The sequence below is a fragment of the Rhincodon typus genome, chromosome 23 (genome assembly GCF_021869965.1).
Source record: "Rhincodon typus isolate 14 chromosome 23, sRhiTyp1.1, whole genome shotgun sequence".
Taxonomy (NCBI): domain Eukaryota; kingdom Metazoa; phylum Chordata; class Chondrichthyes; order Orectolobiformes; family Rhincodontidae; genus Rhincodon; species Rhincodon typus.
Genome location: NC_063354.1, coordinates 41,519,646 through 41,537,075, shown reverse-complemented (window position 1 = coordinate 41,537,075; position 17,430 = coordinate 41,519,646). Strand labels below are relative to the sequence as shown.

General features: G+C 44.2%; 1 protein-coding gene across 1 annotated transcript in view; it reads left to right on the top strand.

Moving 5' to 3' along the window:
- Positions 1-17,430, top strand: part of LOC109919653 (voltage-dependent T-type calcium channel subunit alpha-1G-like) — a 288,516-nt gene that overhangs the window by 42,830 nt on the left and 228,256 nt on the right. The window contains exons 3-4 of the mRNA XM_048610895.1: positions 2,404-2,501; positions 10,796-10,955. Of these exons, the coding sequence (XP_048466852.1) occupies positions 2,404-2,501; positions 10,796-10,955 (258 nt within the window). The remainder of the gene's footprint in view (positions 1-2,403; positions 2,502-10,795; positions 10,956-17,430) is intronic.

Here is a 17,430-nt window from a genome sequence, read left to right as displayed (position 1 = left end):
GACTTGGTGACAGGATACTGGCCTTTGTGGAGTTATTTCAGTCACCTTTGGTTGTTTTGTACTAGTTACCAATAGAATAGCTTCTTTACTGTTTCTAATTCTATCTCCCAATGTATGTTTTGTAAGCATTCCTGTCTTGCAAAGTATTCCCTGCCATCTAAGAGTTTTTGAAATAAATCCTACTTCTGGTTTAACTTGATGATAGTCTTGTGATAATCCTTACAAAATCAGAATCCACCAACAGAAGGAGTGGGGGAAATATACCCTCACTGTTTAGAAAACTAAAATCTCAATCTGTTTATGAGCTGTTGGTAAAAATAGGGAGAAATGTTTGGTTGAAACCTCACAATCTGTCTGTACCAATGTCCTCAATGAGGCATACCAACAGATTCAAGAACAACTTCTTCCTGCTGTTATCAGACTTTTGAACAGACCTCTCATATATTATACCTGATCTTTCTCTGCACCTTCTCTATAGATGTAACACTATATTCTGCATTCTATTCTTTTACCCTGATGTACTTATGTAAGCTTTGATTTGTCTGGTTAGCACGCAAAACAATACTTTTCACTGTATCTCAGTACATGTGACAATAATAAATCAAATCAAATCCTGCAGTGCAATATTTGCAAAACAGATGTATCCTATTCAAGTCAATTAATCTAGACTCCATCTGGAGAATTGCTCGGCAGTTCCTGTATTGGATTCCTAGTGTCAGGAAAACTGCCCTTAATTAAGTTGGGGTCAGAAAGGACCTGACCCCGGAACCAGCCCACTGCAGCACAATGTCAATCACGGTCATCAGTGAAAGTAATTAATACAGAGTCACACCAGAATTTAGTGGTGACTCTGAGATTAAATGGGAGCCACATGGTGATCCCAGGCCCCCAGAAACTACCAACTCGATAGAAGGGTCTCATTGACAAGCATCCAATCATGGGATGTAGATGTCTTACCCCACTTCCTCCACCTCACTCTTGCCTCTGAGCCCTCTGCCCCTAGTCCCTGGAGAACCATTTACAATGACCCCCATCCCACCCCACTCCCTTGTGACCAGGGATCCAGTATTAATCCTCAGGCTGGGTTTTGGAGCATTTACCTACACCAACTACCACTCCTTATGCCTGTTCCACCATTGGAGAGCCAGCAGCTTCTGATTGGCTGGCAGCTCCCAGAGGGTGGGATTTCTGAACCAGCAGGGTCTGCGTTCTGTAGAAGACCCAATGCTGGCCAGTAAGGGATTACATTCTTTCACACCCACCCCTTCCCCCATTAAAGTAACACAGGCCTCTCAGCAGTTCTCTAACATTAACACCCAGCCCCATGAGGTACTGCTGCACTGTCTGAGGTGCTGTCTTTTAAAAAAGCGATTAAACCAAGGCCCTGTCTTTTCTGTCATGTGAAAAGACCCCATGAGATTCAAGGAGGGCAAAGGAGCTCCCTCCAATGTCTTGGACAATATTTATTCCTCTCTCAACATCAGGAATGACAATTATGGTCTCATTTACGCAGTGCTGTTTGTGGGAGCTTGCTTTGTGCAAATTGGTTGTTCTGACTCTTACATTACAGCAGTGGCTGTACTTCATTGGCTGTGAAACACTTTAGGACCAGCTGAGCTTGTAGACGATGCCATATGAATGAAACTTCCTCCCTGGTGGCCATTGATAAAATGCTGTGTGCTGTTCTTTCATGTAGCAAGTGATACAAACATGTCAATTCCAGCTTAAAATCACTTCCTGAGTGATGAACCCTTTGAGAAAGTGCCCTGAGCCTGTATCTATGGTGGTGCCACTTCTTTCTTCAATAGAGTTGCCAATTCTCCAGAACTGATCTGGGCAGCACAGTGAACAACAGCAAGAGAATCATCCTAGGGGAGTCTACAATGTCTTTGAACATTCCTCAGTCATAAAAATATTGGAATGAGCAAACAAAACCTGTTTGACTAGCAGTTCAGTTTAATTAAAAGACAAAGATTCCATTCGCTTTTCTCTGTGGAGTGTGCCAGGAAATGGGGGGTGGAGAAATAGGTTGTGATTAGTGGTCAATGTTGAAAACTCTCTAACCAGAGCTGGCAACTCCAACCATAGAGGAGGCCTCTTAAGCATCGGTCTGCTAGTTCCCATGAAAGTTCGCATTTGGAACATTAACCTTGTCCCTATTTCAGGTGCAAATGCATGTGTTGCAAATATGTTGGCCGTGGTTCTGATTTACTGAATTTGAACAGTTTTCTTTTGTTTCTCACTTTCCTGTACAGTAAAGCAGACAACATGAACGTGAAACATGCTGATGTTACAGAAATGTTGGGAAAGGCGTGGTGTGAGAAATGAATGATGGCTCACACCCATTACCTTGTCTATTATTGTGAATGGCCCATAATGGTTATCCTTCTGTTTGTTTTCCAGCATGTTAGAGTATTCACTGGACCTACAGAATGTCAGTCTATCCGCTGTGCGTACTGTGAGGGTACTGCGACCGCTTCGAGCCATTAACAGAGTTCCCAGTAAGTATGGTTATCCCTTAACAATACCGAAACAGTTTTCATCCAGTCCAGTTAATGTTGTGGCTAACTGATGGGACTGCAAGAAAGAGCTGGATGTGGCATTTTGAGAGGAATTAAACAAACATTTTGTGTTTATCTTCACAGTGGAAGAAATAATAGATAATCTGGGTCTAAAGCTCAGGCTGGAGGAAGGTGGTGGCGTAGTGGTATTGTCTCTGGATGAGTCATCCCAGGGACCTAGGTTAATACCCTTGAGACAAGAGTTCAAATCCCACCATGCTAATTATTGGAATGTGAACTTTGTTAATAAATCTGAAATTTAAAAAAAAAACTAGTCTGAATAACATTGACCATGGCATTACCCTGAATTATTGTTTAAATATCCATCAGGTTCACTGATGTCCCTTAGGATTCTTACCTAATCTGGCCTATATGTGACTCCAGGTCCATGGCAAACATTCCTGACCTCATAGCAAATATATACTCCAGTTAGGAAAGGGATAAGCTAACCACGGTCAACCAGACAAGTTAAGGATAGCTTCAAATTTAAAGAAAAAGACATACTGTGTAGTAATAAAAACCGAAAGAACTGTGGATGCTGTAAATCAGGAACAAAAACAAAGTTGCTGGAAAAGCTCAGCTGGTCTGGCAGCATCTGTGAAGGAAAAAACAGAGTTAACGTTTCGGGTCTAGTGACGCTTTCTCAGAACTGTGTAGTAATGATTGGTGGTAAGTCAGAGGAATGGGAAAGTTTTAAAAAGCAACAAAAGGTGACCAAAAAATAAGAAAGGTGGTGAAAATAAACTTTAAGCGTAAGTCTGCAAGTAATATCAAGGTGGACAGCAAGAGCTTCTTAAAGTAAATAAATGAGTTAGGGGAAATAATAATGGGGAAACAGAAAATTGTAGAGGAATTGAATCAATGTTTTGCGTGAGTCTTCATGGTGGAAGGCACTAACAGCAATCCAAAATCACCAAATAAGCAAGAGGGAAAAAAAAATACAATCATGCAATGCAATACAGTGCAGAAAGAAGCCAAAGGCCCCATCAGGTCTCCAACGACCCTTTGAAGAGTATCCCACCCTATCCCTGCATTTCCTATGACTAACACACCTAGCCTGCACTTCCCTCAACACTATGGGGCAATTTAGCATGGCCAGCCCACTCTAACCTGCACATGTTTGGACTGGGGGAGGAAACCGGAGCACCTGGCAGAAATCCGCATAGACACAGGGAGAATATGCAAACTCCACACAAGTCACACCCAATGCTAGAATCAAACCCAAGTCCCCAGCGCTGTGAGGCAGCAGTGATAGCCAATGAGCCACTGTGCCACCTTAACACAATAATACCTATCACTAGAGAGGTGAGGTAGAGTTTTAATGAGTAAGGTAATCAACAGTTATGGCGAAAAGGCAGGAAAGAAGAATTAAGGATTCAGATCAACCATGATCTCGTTAAATGACAAGGCAGGCTCGAGACGCTGAATGGCCTTTGTCTGCTCTTATGAAATGACGTCATTGGCTGCAAAAGGTTTTCCTGGCAATGAGAAAGGAGAAATGTGAAATGCAAATTTTTCTTTTCTTCAAAGCAATAAAAAGCAAACGACTTGGAGACAGTAATAACTGCAGATGCTGGATGCCAGAGTCAATAAATGTGAAGTAGAAAAGCACAGCAGGTCAGACAGCATCCAAGGAGCAGGAAAATCAACATTTCAGGCTGAAACCCTTCATCAGGACTGGGGAGGGAGATGGGAGCCCAGAAATAAACAGAGGAGTGTGGGGCTAGTGGAAGGGTAGGAGTGATGGTGATAAGTGGATACAGGTAGGGGATTATTGTGATTGGTCCATAGGAAGGGTGGAGCAGATAGTTGAGTAGGAAGATGGACAGGTTGGGTCATGTCAGGGAGGTGAGGAGGACAGGGAGGGCTGGACATGGGATAAGGCTGGAGGGTGGAGGGATTTTGAAGCTGGTGAAGTCAATATTAAGTCCATTGGGCTGTAATTTTCCAAGGCAAAATATCAAGTGTTGTTCCTCCAGCTGACGTTTAGCCTCAATCTGACAGTGAAGGAGGCCCAGGATGGACATGTCACCAGGGGAGCAGGAGGGGGAATTAAAATGGATGGCAACTAGAAGGTCGGGTTGGTTGGTGTGTGCAGAGGGCAGATGCTCTGTGAACTGGTCCCCGAGTCTGCTTTTGACCTTCCCGACATACACGAGACCACATTGGGAGCAACAGATACAATAGGTCAGATTGGAGAAAGTGCAGGCGAATCTCTGCCGGATCTGGGAGGGTTGTTTGGGGCCTTGGACGGAAGGGAAAGGGGAGGTGTAGGGGCAGGTGTTGCACCTCCTGCGGTTGCAGGGAAAGGTAACAGGTGTGATGGAGAAGTAGGTGGGGAGTGTAGAGCTGACAAGGGAGTCACAGAATGAGCGCTCCCTGTGAAAAGCGGACAGGGGTGGGGAGGGAAATATCTTTTTGGTGGGGGGGTCTGATTGTAAATGGTGGAAATGTCAGAGGATGATGTGTTGGATTCAGAGGTTGGTGGGGTGGTATGGAGGACTGGGGGACTCCATCCTTATTGTTGTTGGGAGGGCGTGGTTTGAGGGTAGAATGTGGGAAATGGGGAAGACGTAGTTGAGAGCATCCTTAATTACAGAGGCGGGGGGAAGCTACAGTCCCTAATGTGGGAGCATATCTGGGATGTCCTGGAGTGGAACGCCTCATCCTGGGACCAGATGCAGCATAGGCAGAGGAATTGAGAGCATGGGATAGCACAGTGTGGAGCTGGAGGAACTCAGCAGGCCAGGCAGCATCAGAGGAGCAGGAAAGTTTACATTTCGGGTCGGAACCCTTCTTCAGAAATGGGTCCCAACCCGAAACATCAACTTTCCTGCTCCTCTGATGCTACCTGGCCTGCTGTGTTCCTCCATCTCCACACTGTGTTATCTCTGACTCCAGCATCGGCAGTTCTTGCTATCTCTGAGAGAATGGGATAGCATTTTTGCAGGATGGTGGGTGAGAGGGGATGTAATCGAGGTAGTTGTGGGAGTCAGTGGGTTTGAAATGGATGTCAGTGGTCAGTCGGTTTCCGGAGACGGAGATGGAGATGGAGAGATCCAGAAAGGGGAAGGACGTGTCAGAAATAGTCCAGGTGAATATGAGGGTGTGGTGGAAGGTGTTGGCGAAATTGATGAACTGCTCGAGCTCCTTGTGGGAGCACGAGGCAGCACTGATGCAGTCATCAATATAGCAGAGAAAGAGGTGAGAGATGGTCCTGGTGTAGTTGTGGAAAAGGGACTGTTCCAAGAATCCTACAAAGGGGCCCATGTGGGTGCCCATGGCCACCCCTTTGGTTTGTAGGAAGTAGGAGGTACCAAAGGAAAAATTGTTGAGGGTGAGGACCAGTTCTGCCAAGCGAATGAGAGTGTCAGTAGAGGGGGATTAGTTGGGCCTATGGAAGAGAAAGAAGCAGAGGGCTTTTAGGCCGTCTGTGTGGGGGATACAGGTGTAAAGGGACTGTAAGTCCATCGCGAAGCTGAGTGTTGGGGACTGGGGAATTGAAAGTTTTCTCAATTCTTCCATCTCCGCTGCATGTGTTCCCAGAATGAGGTGTTTTACTCCAGGACATCCCAGATATCCTCCTACCTTAGGAACCGGAATTTTCCCCGCCCACTCTGTAATTAAGGATGCCCTTAACCACATCTCCTCCATTTCCCACACTTCTGCCCTCAAACTACCTCCACCCAACAGCAATACGGATAGAGTCCCCTTAGCCCTCACGTACCACCCATACACCTCCCTCTCACTTCCATCCAAGGCCCCAAACAATCCTTCCAGATCCGGTAGAGATTCACCTGCACTTCCTCCAACCTGACCTATTGTATCCGTTGCTCCCAATGTGGTCTCCTGTATATCAGGGAGACCAAACGCGGACTCGGGGACCGGTTCACAGAGCATCTATGCTCTGCATGCACCAACCAACCTGACCTTCCAGTTGCCATCCATTTTAACTCCCCCTCCCCTGGCGACATGTCCATCCTGGGCCTCCTTCACTGTCAGAGTGAGGCCAAACATAAACTGGAGGAACAATATTTCGCCTTGGGAGCTTACAGCCCAACGGCCTCAATATTGACTTCACCAACTTCAAAATCCATCCAACCTCAGCCTTATCCAATGTCCAGGCCGCCCCCTCCTCCTCACCTCCCTGACCTGACCTAACCTGTCCATCTTCCTACTCACCTATCCACTCCACCCTTCCCATTGGCCAACCACAATAACCCCCTACTCGCATCCACCTATCACCATCTCTCCTACCCTTCCATGAGCCTCAGCTCCCCACCCAGCCATTTATTTCTGGGCTCCCTCCCCCAGTCCTGACAAAGACTTTTGGTCAGAAATGTCGGCTTTCCTGCTCCTTGGATGCTGTCTGACCTGCTGTGCTTTTCCAGCTTCACATCTATTGACAATGAAAGCAAAACACAGGGATGGAAGCAGTTCAGCCCTCACTCTAACCTCCTTAAGTGAATTAAAAAACAGATGGAATATAAAACAGAAATCTGATCCATTACAATTGATTTGAAACTTCCACCACAGTTAAATTTTACAGTCTTTGTTCCTCATGCTCACTCCCTCACATCACTCCCTCACATTGCTTGACCCACCCCAGTTACGAACCCATTGACTAACGCTAATGATCTGCCATTCTCTGCTTCCTTTGGAATCATCAGCAGTCATGCTTTCATCTATCACATTCCTAAACTCTGGAATTCATTCCCTAAATCTGTCTGCCTCCCGCTCTGTCTCTTCATTTGAGCCACTGTTTCAGACCCAACTCTTTGAGCATCTCTCCTAATATCTCTTTATGTGGCTGCTTGTCTGACTCTGTTTGTTGACACTCCTCTGGACTTCTGTTTTGTTAAAGGTACAATATAAATGCAAGCTGTTGTTTGCTCAACTACTTTTCCCGTGTTTGTCTCCCTTACTTTCTCTGATAGCATGGCCCTCAGACTCAGCCCAATGCACTAAACCATTTACCCCATTCTCCATGATCGGTCTCTCCAATTAATTTCAGTAAACAGCAATAACTCAACAGTTTTATCACCCATCAGGCAGATCTTGAAGATGAATAGCTGAGCATTAGCTGTAATTCAGAGTGTCAGATTAAAAGCCAGCCTTTTTGGGCATTGTCATTAATAACAATTATTGTATTCAGTAGAAGTTCTGTTGTACCAGCTATTCCAGGGCCAGAAATTATCATTTTATCCAGCTTAATGACAATCTGATAGATGAGGCAAACCAAGCCTATGGCTGTTTAATTGTTGCTATAATTAGGTAAATTAATTTTCAAATCAGCTGGCCATAGCTCATATCTGTGAAATATAATTTTGGTTGAATCGAGACATAAGAGGATGTGATAGGACAACTAATAATTGCATCCATCATTTTCATCAATATTAACAGTTGTCAGCACTGATTGTATCAGCAGCCATTAATTCTCCTCTTCCTACCAAGTATTTTTGGATTGGATTAAATGAGTAATTTTGAAAGCAAGAGACAGACTCAAATGCCAATTGGATTCAGATATGTTCAGTCATGGTCGCTGAAGTGCTTTCTTCATCAGTGTCTGCTTTTTGGAGCCAAAGTTTTGTCCATTTCTTTTGGTGCAAAAATGTCATCATTTCAGATCTGGGGCTACTTGAAATCTGGAATGTACAGTCAGAGACAGGGGAAAAGTGGTTGACTCTTAACTGCCCTTTGGGCAATTAGCCAGTAATGCCCACATCCCAATAAAAAAAGAATCAATCTGCATCTCCTAAACTGGCATCAAAACAATCCACTGAACACAAAAGAAACAGGTATTTCAGAGCACCAAAGCAAATAAGGCAAAAAAACCCTCCTTAATTTCCTCTTGCGTGTTCCTTACCCCTACCATGCCAACCTGGCTGACCTTTCACCTGTCCATTCTAGGGGATACTGATGCTAATCATCATGCCCTTGATTCTTCTCAGATTGGAATTTGAAACTCTGCTTAGAGCAGGCCAATCCATCACTGATAGTAGGAACTGCAGATGCTGGAGAATCCGAGACAACAAGGTGCAGGGCTGGATGAACACAGCAGGCCAAGCAGCATCATAGGGTAACTCAGGATGAGAGATTGTGCAAAAGCGAGTTGTGAGATACAAAATGTCTCCACAACTCATAAACATGCTGCATGATTTTTGATATTAATGATGGTGTAGGGTGTTAACAAACTCACTTTTCCAGGATTTTGACCTATCAGGAAACCTAAAGTTCCTTACTATTGAAGGAAATAAGGCTCTTTCGTTATGGTTTAGTTACTTGATGGGGGCTGGGTGTTTGTGGGGAAGCTAAATTTGTGTGAAGCGCCAAATTCTAGATTTCTACGTCACACTGTAAAATGTCCCTCCACACTTGGAACTTTATTATTCATACATTGTCTCAAAATGGCCCCTTTGGATATTGAGTGCTCTTTCTAACCTTTGAAATATGGAGATATCCTATCAACAATGATTTCATGCTAATTTCTCAGATGTTCAATATTTATAGATCATTCATTCTGTGACACTTTTCTATCTGTTTCCATTTTTTTTTTTGGCCTGATATTGTATAGACCACCAACGTCAAAAGCACTCTGCTTGGACATTGAATAAAAATTTATGCTCAGCAACTCCTGGCAAAAGCCAGAGTCGTGAGAATGAATAAGGTTTTCTATGGAAGTTAATGAGATAAATGTTGAAAATCAATCAGAGCAGACTAGGCACAGCTTTTGAGCTGCTTTCCATTCTAATAATGCTCCAGTTTCCTATACTCCCTTTTGTCAAATGCTAAGTCTTTACCCATGGGCTTCTGACTTCTGCTGCCTCCCATCCCCAAGCTATCTCTCTTAATATTTTAATGTGATGGGAAGTCTGAGAACTCCTGGCTGCCGCATAACCACAAAGCTTCACTCTCAGAAGTGGGAGGGTCAAGAATAAGAGAATTGTAGAATCACAAAGTGCAGAAGGAGACCATTTGGCTCACCATGACTGTGCTAGCCCTTCGAAAGAACTATCCTATTACTTTTACTCACTTGCACTCTCCTTCCTAGGTACACGTCTTCTATTGAAAACTACAATTCAATCCACTTCTACCATCTTTTCAAGCAATGTGTTCTAAACGACAATAACTCCCTTATGGTTCTTTTCCAAATTATCTTAAGTCTTTGTCCTACAATTACCAAATCTCTTGCCAGTGGTTGCATTTTCTCTTTATTTACTCAACTAATAAGCCTCATAGTTTTGATCACCTTTATTAAATATCCGCTTGGCCCTCTCTGTTCCAATGAGAACAATCCCAGCTTGTGCAGTCTCTCCAAGTGACTGAAAACCCTCAACTCATGTGTCAATCTGGCAAGTCTCCCTTACAGCCTGTCCAAGGCCTTCACAACAATGGACATTAAGGTACAAAACAATCCATTGTCTCCCTTCTGAGGTTTCTGGGTACAAACCTGAACTCTGTAGTTGAAGCCTTAAACCCCAGTGTTTTTGTGCACAGCACAGTCTGGAGTTTTCACCTGAAGCACATAATGCAGGTACACACTCTATCTAAGGCACTTAAAAGGCAGCAGGTAGTATCTGCCACAGGGGATTCCCTGGTGGTATTAAATGTGTTCTGAGTCTATCCTCTTCACAGTCCTTCTTTCCTGGTTGAGGACACATTCAATTAGTCAGGGTGTTTCTGTAAACCTTCATTTTAATCTTTCAATTTAAATATCTATAGAAACTGCTGGTATAGTAAACAAAAATGGGCATATGCTTCGAAATGTGACAAATACGATGGTACAGTAGAGTGTAACATAAAGGTAAACGCATCAATAACTTGATCTTTTAAGAAATATTGATGGACAAGTACTAATTGATATTTATTGATGTGTATTATCAAAAGATGACAAAACAACATCTAATTGACAAAGGACAGATAAATGTATTTCAATGGGGTATAATAGGTATTAATGAATAACTGATGTATGATCTGCAGAAGGTATCTTTGCTGATTAGCCAACACAGCACAGTGTGGGTAGATTAACTCATTTGGAAATATATTTTTATTAAGAGATATTGATGAAGCTGACAGATGCTTAATACATCGATACACTGAATAATTTGTCTTACTGAGGACTAATAAGCTGACAAATGGTTGACAGCTACTATCAGGTTAATGAGCTCAGTGGCCCCGCACAGCAGGAAGGCTAAGGACTGGTGTTATTTGATGTCTTTGCTCTTGTTCTGCAGGTATGAGGATACTGGTGACACTGTTGCTGGACACTTTGCCTATGTTAGGCAACGTACTTCTCCTCTGTTTCTTTGTCTTCTTTATTTTTGGCATTGTCGGGGTCCAACTGTGGGCAGGACTGCTGCGAAACAGGTGCTTTCTCGAAGAGAACTTTACAATGTGAGTATGTCTTATCTCAAAGCCTGGTGGCCACAGTTATCAACGTAAAAGGAATGACCATTAACCAAGTCAATGCGTCTATCACACACCCAATCTTAAATCTGATGCTGGTACCTGTGTTACTGTGAGGCGGGGAGTGGGGGAATGCCAGCTCACATACATAATGCTGGGCAGACCAGAACTAACTCCACTAGCGCCAATGCTTACTTGCCTGCTCTGTGAGATTGCTTATGGCAACCACACAGTTGCCCAGTTGGCAAGCAAGGAAGTAATTTACACGTGGCCAGTTTCCACACACAGTCAGTGGCCCAACAGTCTGCTTCAGGGATTTTGACTAGCGGGGCACAAATTGGCCCGTACAAACGGGGAGCGGGACTCCTTCTGAATTGGAGGCATCTTTCACATGCCAGGGCCTCCAGTTACCATCTTATCCAACAAAGGCCATCTCCAGCAGTGCTGGCTCTGCACTACACTGTGTGTATTATTTCCTCTGTTGTAGGACTGGAAGCCTACGGTTTCTGACTGAGGGGAATATGGTCCTCATTAAGACATAATGCCACTTTAGGAGAGGGAGAACCTTAAAGCAGAGGACAGACAAGGAGGGAAATATGTCGCAATGCATTGAAACATGACCAAGTTCCCTGTAAAAACTGCCCTTCCCTCTTCTCTTTGAAGTAGTTCTGATTGCTCTCAGGAGTCAATAACACCATAAGATATATAAGCAGAATTAGATCGATTGGCCAATCAAGTCTTCTTCCATTTGACCATGCCTGATAGGTTTCTCAACCTCAATCTCGTGCCTTCTCCCCATAATCTTTGATCCCCTTACTAATCAAGAACTTATCTATCTCTGTCTTAAACACACCCAATGTCCCGGCCTCCACAATCTTCTGCTGCAATGAGTTCCATAGATTCACCAACCTCTGCTTGAAGAAATTCCTCCTCATCACAATTCTGAAGGGTCATCACTTCACTGTGAGGCTGTGCCCCTGGTTCCTAGTCTCTCCTATTGGTGGAAACATTTTCTCCATATCCATCCATCCAGGCCTCTCAGTATTCTGTAAGTTTCAATCAGCTCCCCCCTCATCCTTCCGAACTCCATCAAGTACAGACCCAGAGTCCTCAACCGCTCCTCATATGACAAGTCCTTCATTCCCAGGATCATTTTTGCAAACCTCCTTTGTACCCCCTCTAAGACTAGCACATCCTTCTTTAGATACGGGGCCCAATATTACAAATGCAGTCTTTCCAGAGCCTCATACAACCTCTGCAGTTCGTCCCTACTCTGTATTCTAACCCTGTCAAAATGAATGCTAACATTGCATTTCCTTCCTAACTGCCAACTGAACCTCCACATTAACCTTAAGAGAATCCTGAAATAGGACTCGCAAGTCCCTTTGTGCTTCAGATTTCCCATCGACTTTCCCTGTCTACACCTCTAATCTTCCTACCAAAATGCATAACATTACAGTTTCCCTGAGCATATTCCATCTGCCCTGTCTTTGCCCACTCTCCTAGCCTGTCCAAGTCCTTCTACAGCCTCCCTGTTTCCTCAACATTGCCTGGCCCTCCATCTATCTTTGTGTCATTGCAAACTTGGCAACAATGCCCCTGGCTCTTTCATCCAGATCGTTAATGTATAACATGAATAGTTGTAGTCTCACTTGTGTGCTTGCGAAACTCCACTAGTCTCCAGCTACCATCCTGAGAATGACTCGTTTGTCCCTACTTTCTGCCCTCTACCAGTCAGCCAATCCTCATTCTATGCCAGTCCTTGCCCTTAACACCTTATTTAGCAGCCTCCTGTGTGGCACCTTGTCAAAGGCCTTCTGGAAATCCAAATAGATCATGTCTGCTGGCTCTCCTTTGTCTAACTTGCTTATTACTTCTTCAAAGTGTTCTATAGATTTGTCAGGCATGACCTCCCCATGATGAAGCCGTGCTAACTCAGCAATGCTTTACCATGCACTTCAAAGCACTCTGCAGTTTAATCCTTAATAATGGACTCTTAAACCTTACCTACAGCTGAGGTCAGGCTAATCAGCCTATAATTTCCCATCTTCTGCCTCCCTCCCTTCCTAAACAGGGCTGTTACATTAGCCATTTTCCAGTTCTCTGGGACCCTCCCTGACTCCAGTGATTCCTGAATGATCACCACCAAAACCTGTACAATCTCCTCAGCTATCTCTTTCAGAACTCTGGGGTCGAGTCATAGTCATAGAGTCATACAGCACAGAAACAGACCCTTCGGTCCAACCAGTCCATGCTGACCGTAATCCCATAATAAACTAGTCCCACCTGCCTCCTCCTGGCCCATATTCCTCCAAACCTTCATGTATTTATCCAAATGTCTTTTAAACATCGTAACTGTGCCCACATCCACCAATGAATCCATCTGATCAGGATGATCTATCCACCTTAAACCTTTCAGCTTCCCCAGGACCTTCTCCTTAGTGATAGCCACTAATCTCACCTCTGCCCCCTGACACTCTTGAAGTTCTGGTACATTGCTGATGTCATCCACCATGAAGACTGATGCAAAGTACCTATTCAGTTCCTCTGCCATTTCTTTATTCCCCATCACTGCTTCCCCGGCCTCACTTTCCAGTGGCCCAATGTTCACTCACTTTTTATATATTTATCTAAAAGAATTCTTGCAGTCTTTCATTATATTACTAGCCAGCGTACCCTCATATTTCATCTTCTGCTCCCTTATTGCTTTTTCAGTTATCTTCTGCTGGTGTTTAAAAGCTTCCCAATCCTCTGGTTTCCCACGAATCTTTACTACATTGTGTGCCTTTTCTTTCGCTTTTATGCTGTCCCTGACTTCCCTAGTCACCCAAGGCTGCCTTGTCCACCCCTTAGTATGTTTCTTCTTCCTTGGGATGAGTTTCTGCTGTGCCTCCCAAATTACCCCTGGAAACTCCTGTCATTGCTGTTCCATCATCTTCCCTTCCAATCAACTCTGGCCTGCTCCTCCCTCATGTCTTTCTCTTAACCTTTACTCAATTGTAATATCATTACATCTGATTCAAGCTTCCCCCTCTCAAACTGCAGGGTGAATTCTGTCTTATTATGGTCACTGTCCCCTAGGAGTTACTTCAGCATAAGTTTCCTAAATCAAATCTGCCTCATTACACATCACAAAATCCAGAATTGCCTGTTTCTGAATGGGCTCCACCACAAGCTGCTCCAAAAAACCATTTTGTGGACATTCCATGGATTACTTTTCTTGGGAACTGGTATCTAACTGATTTCCCTGCCATCTGCATATTGAGGCACCCTAAGATTATTGTAATAGTGTCTTCCTTACATGCCTTTTCTATCTCCTGATTTATTTTCTTCCCCACATCCTGACTACTGCCAGGAGGTCTGTACACAACTCCCATCAGGGTCTTTTTCACTTTGTGGTTTCTCAACTCTACCCACACAGATTCTACACCTTCCAACTCTATATCACTTCTTGCGATCGATTTAATTTCATTTCTTACTGACAAGGCAACCCTGTCTCCTCTGCCAATCTGCTTGTCCTTTCAATAGGACGTGTATCCTTGGATATTTAGTTCCCAGCCCTGATCCCCTTGCAGCCATGTCTCTGTGATACCCACAACAGCATACCTGCCAATTTCAATCTATGCTTCAAGCTCATTTACCTTGTTTCGTATACTGCCTGCACTTAAGTACAATACCTCAGTCCTGCGTTGACTGCCCCCCTTTCTCATAGTTGTCTCCTTAGCTGCCGTGCTTGAAGTTAGATTCCTAAGCCTTTCCACTCCCTGTCCTATTACTTGTTCTGGAATCTTTAATAACCTCTGCCGAGCCCTTCTCCCATTTAACATTTCCCATAATTTTCAATGTGATTGAACCCAGCTCCCCCTGCTTCCCGATTTATATTCCTGTGAAAAGTTCAACCGCCCCTGGCTTCTTTTCAAACTTTTACAATTCGTAGTGTGTTCATTAGCAATTGAACATAATTAAAAAGCAACTAAAGTCACAATGGTTTGAACATTTTTATTAACTCGATGTTGGAAGGTAGGCTGCAAGTGAAGTGATTATTTTTCTGTTTGGCTGAAAGGGTTAGTTTGCTGGATTTTTACCTGAGATCTGTGTTTCAGCCCAATGATAGCCAACAAGATGAAATCCATTTGTTGTTCAGTTTCTCCCTATCCCACAGTGTCAATTCAACGTAACCCAAATTGATTTTCTACATCTCTCGGCAGTAACACTACTAAAACAATAGAAAAAAGTTCCATTTTCGTAGCACCTTTCATGTCGTTTTACTGCCTGCTTTTGAAGGGAGTTCAGCATTGTAATGTAGGAAATGTGAAAGACAAATTGCACACAGTGCCATGATAAGGAAGGGATCAAGTGTTTTGGGGAATTTGAAGGGATAAATATTATCTAGGACAGCAGGAATCACACCCCGGTGCTCCTTGAAATCATGCCACGGGATCTTTTCTATCCACTCGAGAGCCTCTATTTCACATCTCATTTGAAGTGTTTTCCCTCTGACAGTGCAGCACTCCCACTGCACTACACCGAAGCAAGATTTTGTGCTTCATTGTCTAGAATAAGACCGATGACCTTTGATCTTAGATGCAGGTAGTTATTATGAAGCCAAGAATGGAGTAATAGGTTATACTCTGTGTACATAGGACCATCGGTCACCTTTCATTCCATTATTCACTGTTAGCATAAAATAATTTTACACCTATATTGCATTCCTTCTTCAAATTCTCATTCCTTCTCTCCTAAAGATAGTATCTTGTCCTTTGTTATGGATTATCCACCCAGATATGGGTTCAGAAAAAATGTTGCCTGGAAAGGAGGGATTGTTTTATTATCACGTGTACCGAAGTACAGTGAAAAGCTTTGTTTATGAGCGGTACAGGCAGATCATAGTAAGCAAGGATGTACAGATCATAAAGACTTATACAGAGGCACAGGTTACATTGCACAGGGCATGCACTAAGCGAGATCAACTTTATTTGAGGCTAGAGGGTCCATTCATCAGTCTAATAACAGCTGGAAAGAAGCTGTTCCTGAACCTGCTGGTGTGTGTGTTCAGGCTTCTGTATCTTCTGCCTGATGGAAGAGGTTGTAGGAGATCATTACCAGGGTGTGATGGGTCTTGGATAATGTTGGCAGCCTTACCATGGCAGAGAGCCGTGTAAATAGAGTCCATGGATGGAAGATTAGCTTCCGTGATGGTCTGGGCTGTGCCCACCACCTTCTGTAGTTTCCTACGGCCCTGGGCAGAGCAGTTGCCATACCAGGCTCTTATGCACCCGGACAGTTTGCTTTCAATGGTGCATCTGTAGAAGGTGGTGAGGGACCTTATAGACATGCTGAATTTCCTGAGTCTCCTGAAGAAGAAGAGGCATTGTTGTGCCTTCTTGACCATCACATCCTGTGGGAAGTCCAAGACAAGTTGTTGGTTATTGTCACTCTGAGGAACTTGACACTGTCCACCCTCTCAACCTCAGTTCCGTTGATGTAGATGGGGACATGTTCTCCTCCTTTCTTTCTGAAGTCAATGATCAGTTCTTCAGTTTTGCCGACGTTGAGAGGCAGGTTGTTCTCATTGTAACATGTCACCAAGCCCTCTGTCTCCCTTCCATATTTAGACTCGTTGTTGTTAGATATCCATCCCATATGGTGGTGTCATCAGCGAACCTGTAGATGGCACTCATTCAGAATTTGGCAACACAGTCACAGAATCATAGAATCTCTACAGTGTGGAAACAGGCCATTCGGCCCAACAAGTCCACACCACCCCTCCAAGGAGCATCCCACACAGACCCATCCCCCTACCCCTGATTTCCCATGTCAAACCCACCTAACCTGAAGATCCCTGGGCACTATGGGCAATTTAGCATGGCCAATCCGCCAAGCCTGCACACCTTTGGACTGTGGGAGGAAACCGGAGCACCTGGAGGAAACCCACACAGACACAGGGAGAATGTGCAAACTCCACACAGACAGTCACCCTAGGGCGGGTCCCTGGCGCTGTGAGGCAGCAGTGCTAACCACTGAGCCACCATGCAATCATGGGTGTACAGGGAGTACAGTCGAGGGCTGGGGATGCATCCTTGGGGGGCTCCTGTGTTGAGTGTTATTGTGGAGGAGGTGCAGTTACCTATCCTCACTGATTGCTGCCTATGGGTCAGAAAGCTGAGGATCCAGTTGCAGAGGGTAGTGCCGAGGCCAAGGTCACAGAGTTTTGAGGTCAGTCTGAAGGGGAGAATGGTGTTGAAGGCAGAGCTGTAGTTAAGTTATAAGGAGAGGATGGATAGGCTGGGACCTTTTTCACTTGAATGTGAAAGGTTGAGGGGTGACCGTATAGAAATTTATAAAACCATGAGGGATGTCGATAAGGTGAATGGCAGGTGTATTTTTCCTAGGGTCAGCGATTTCAACATTAGGGGGCATATTTTTAAGATGAGAGGAAAAGGATTTAAAAAAGACACGAGGG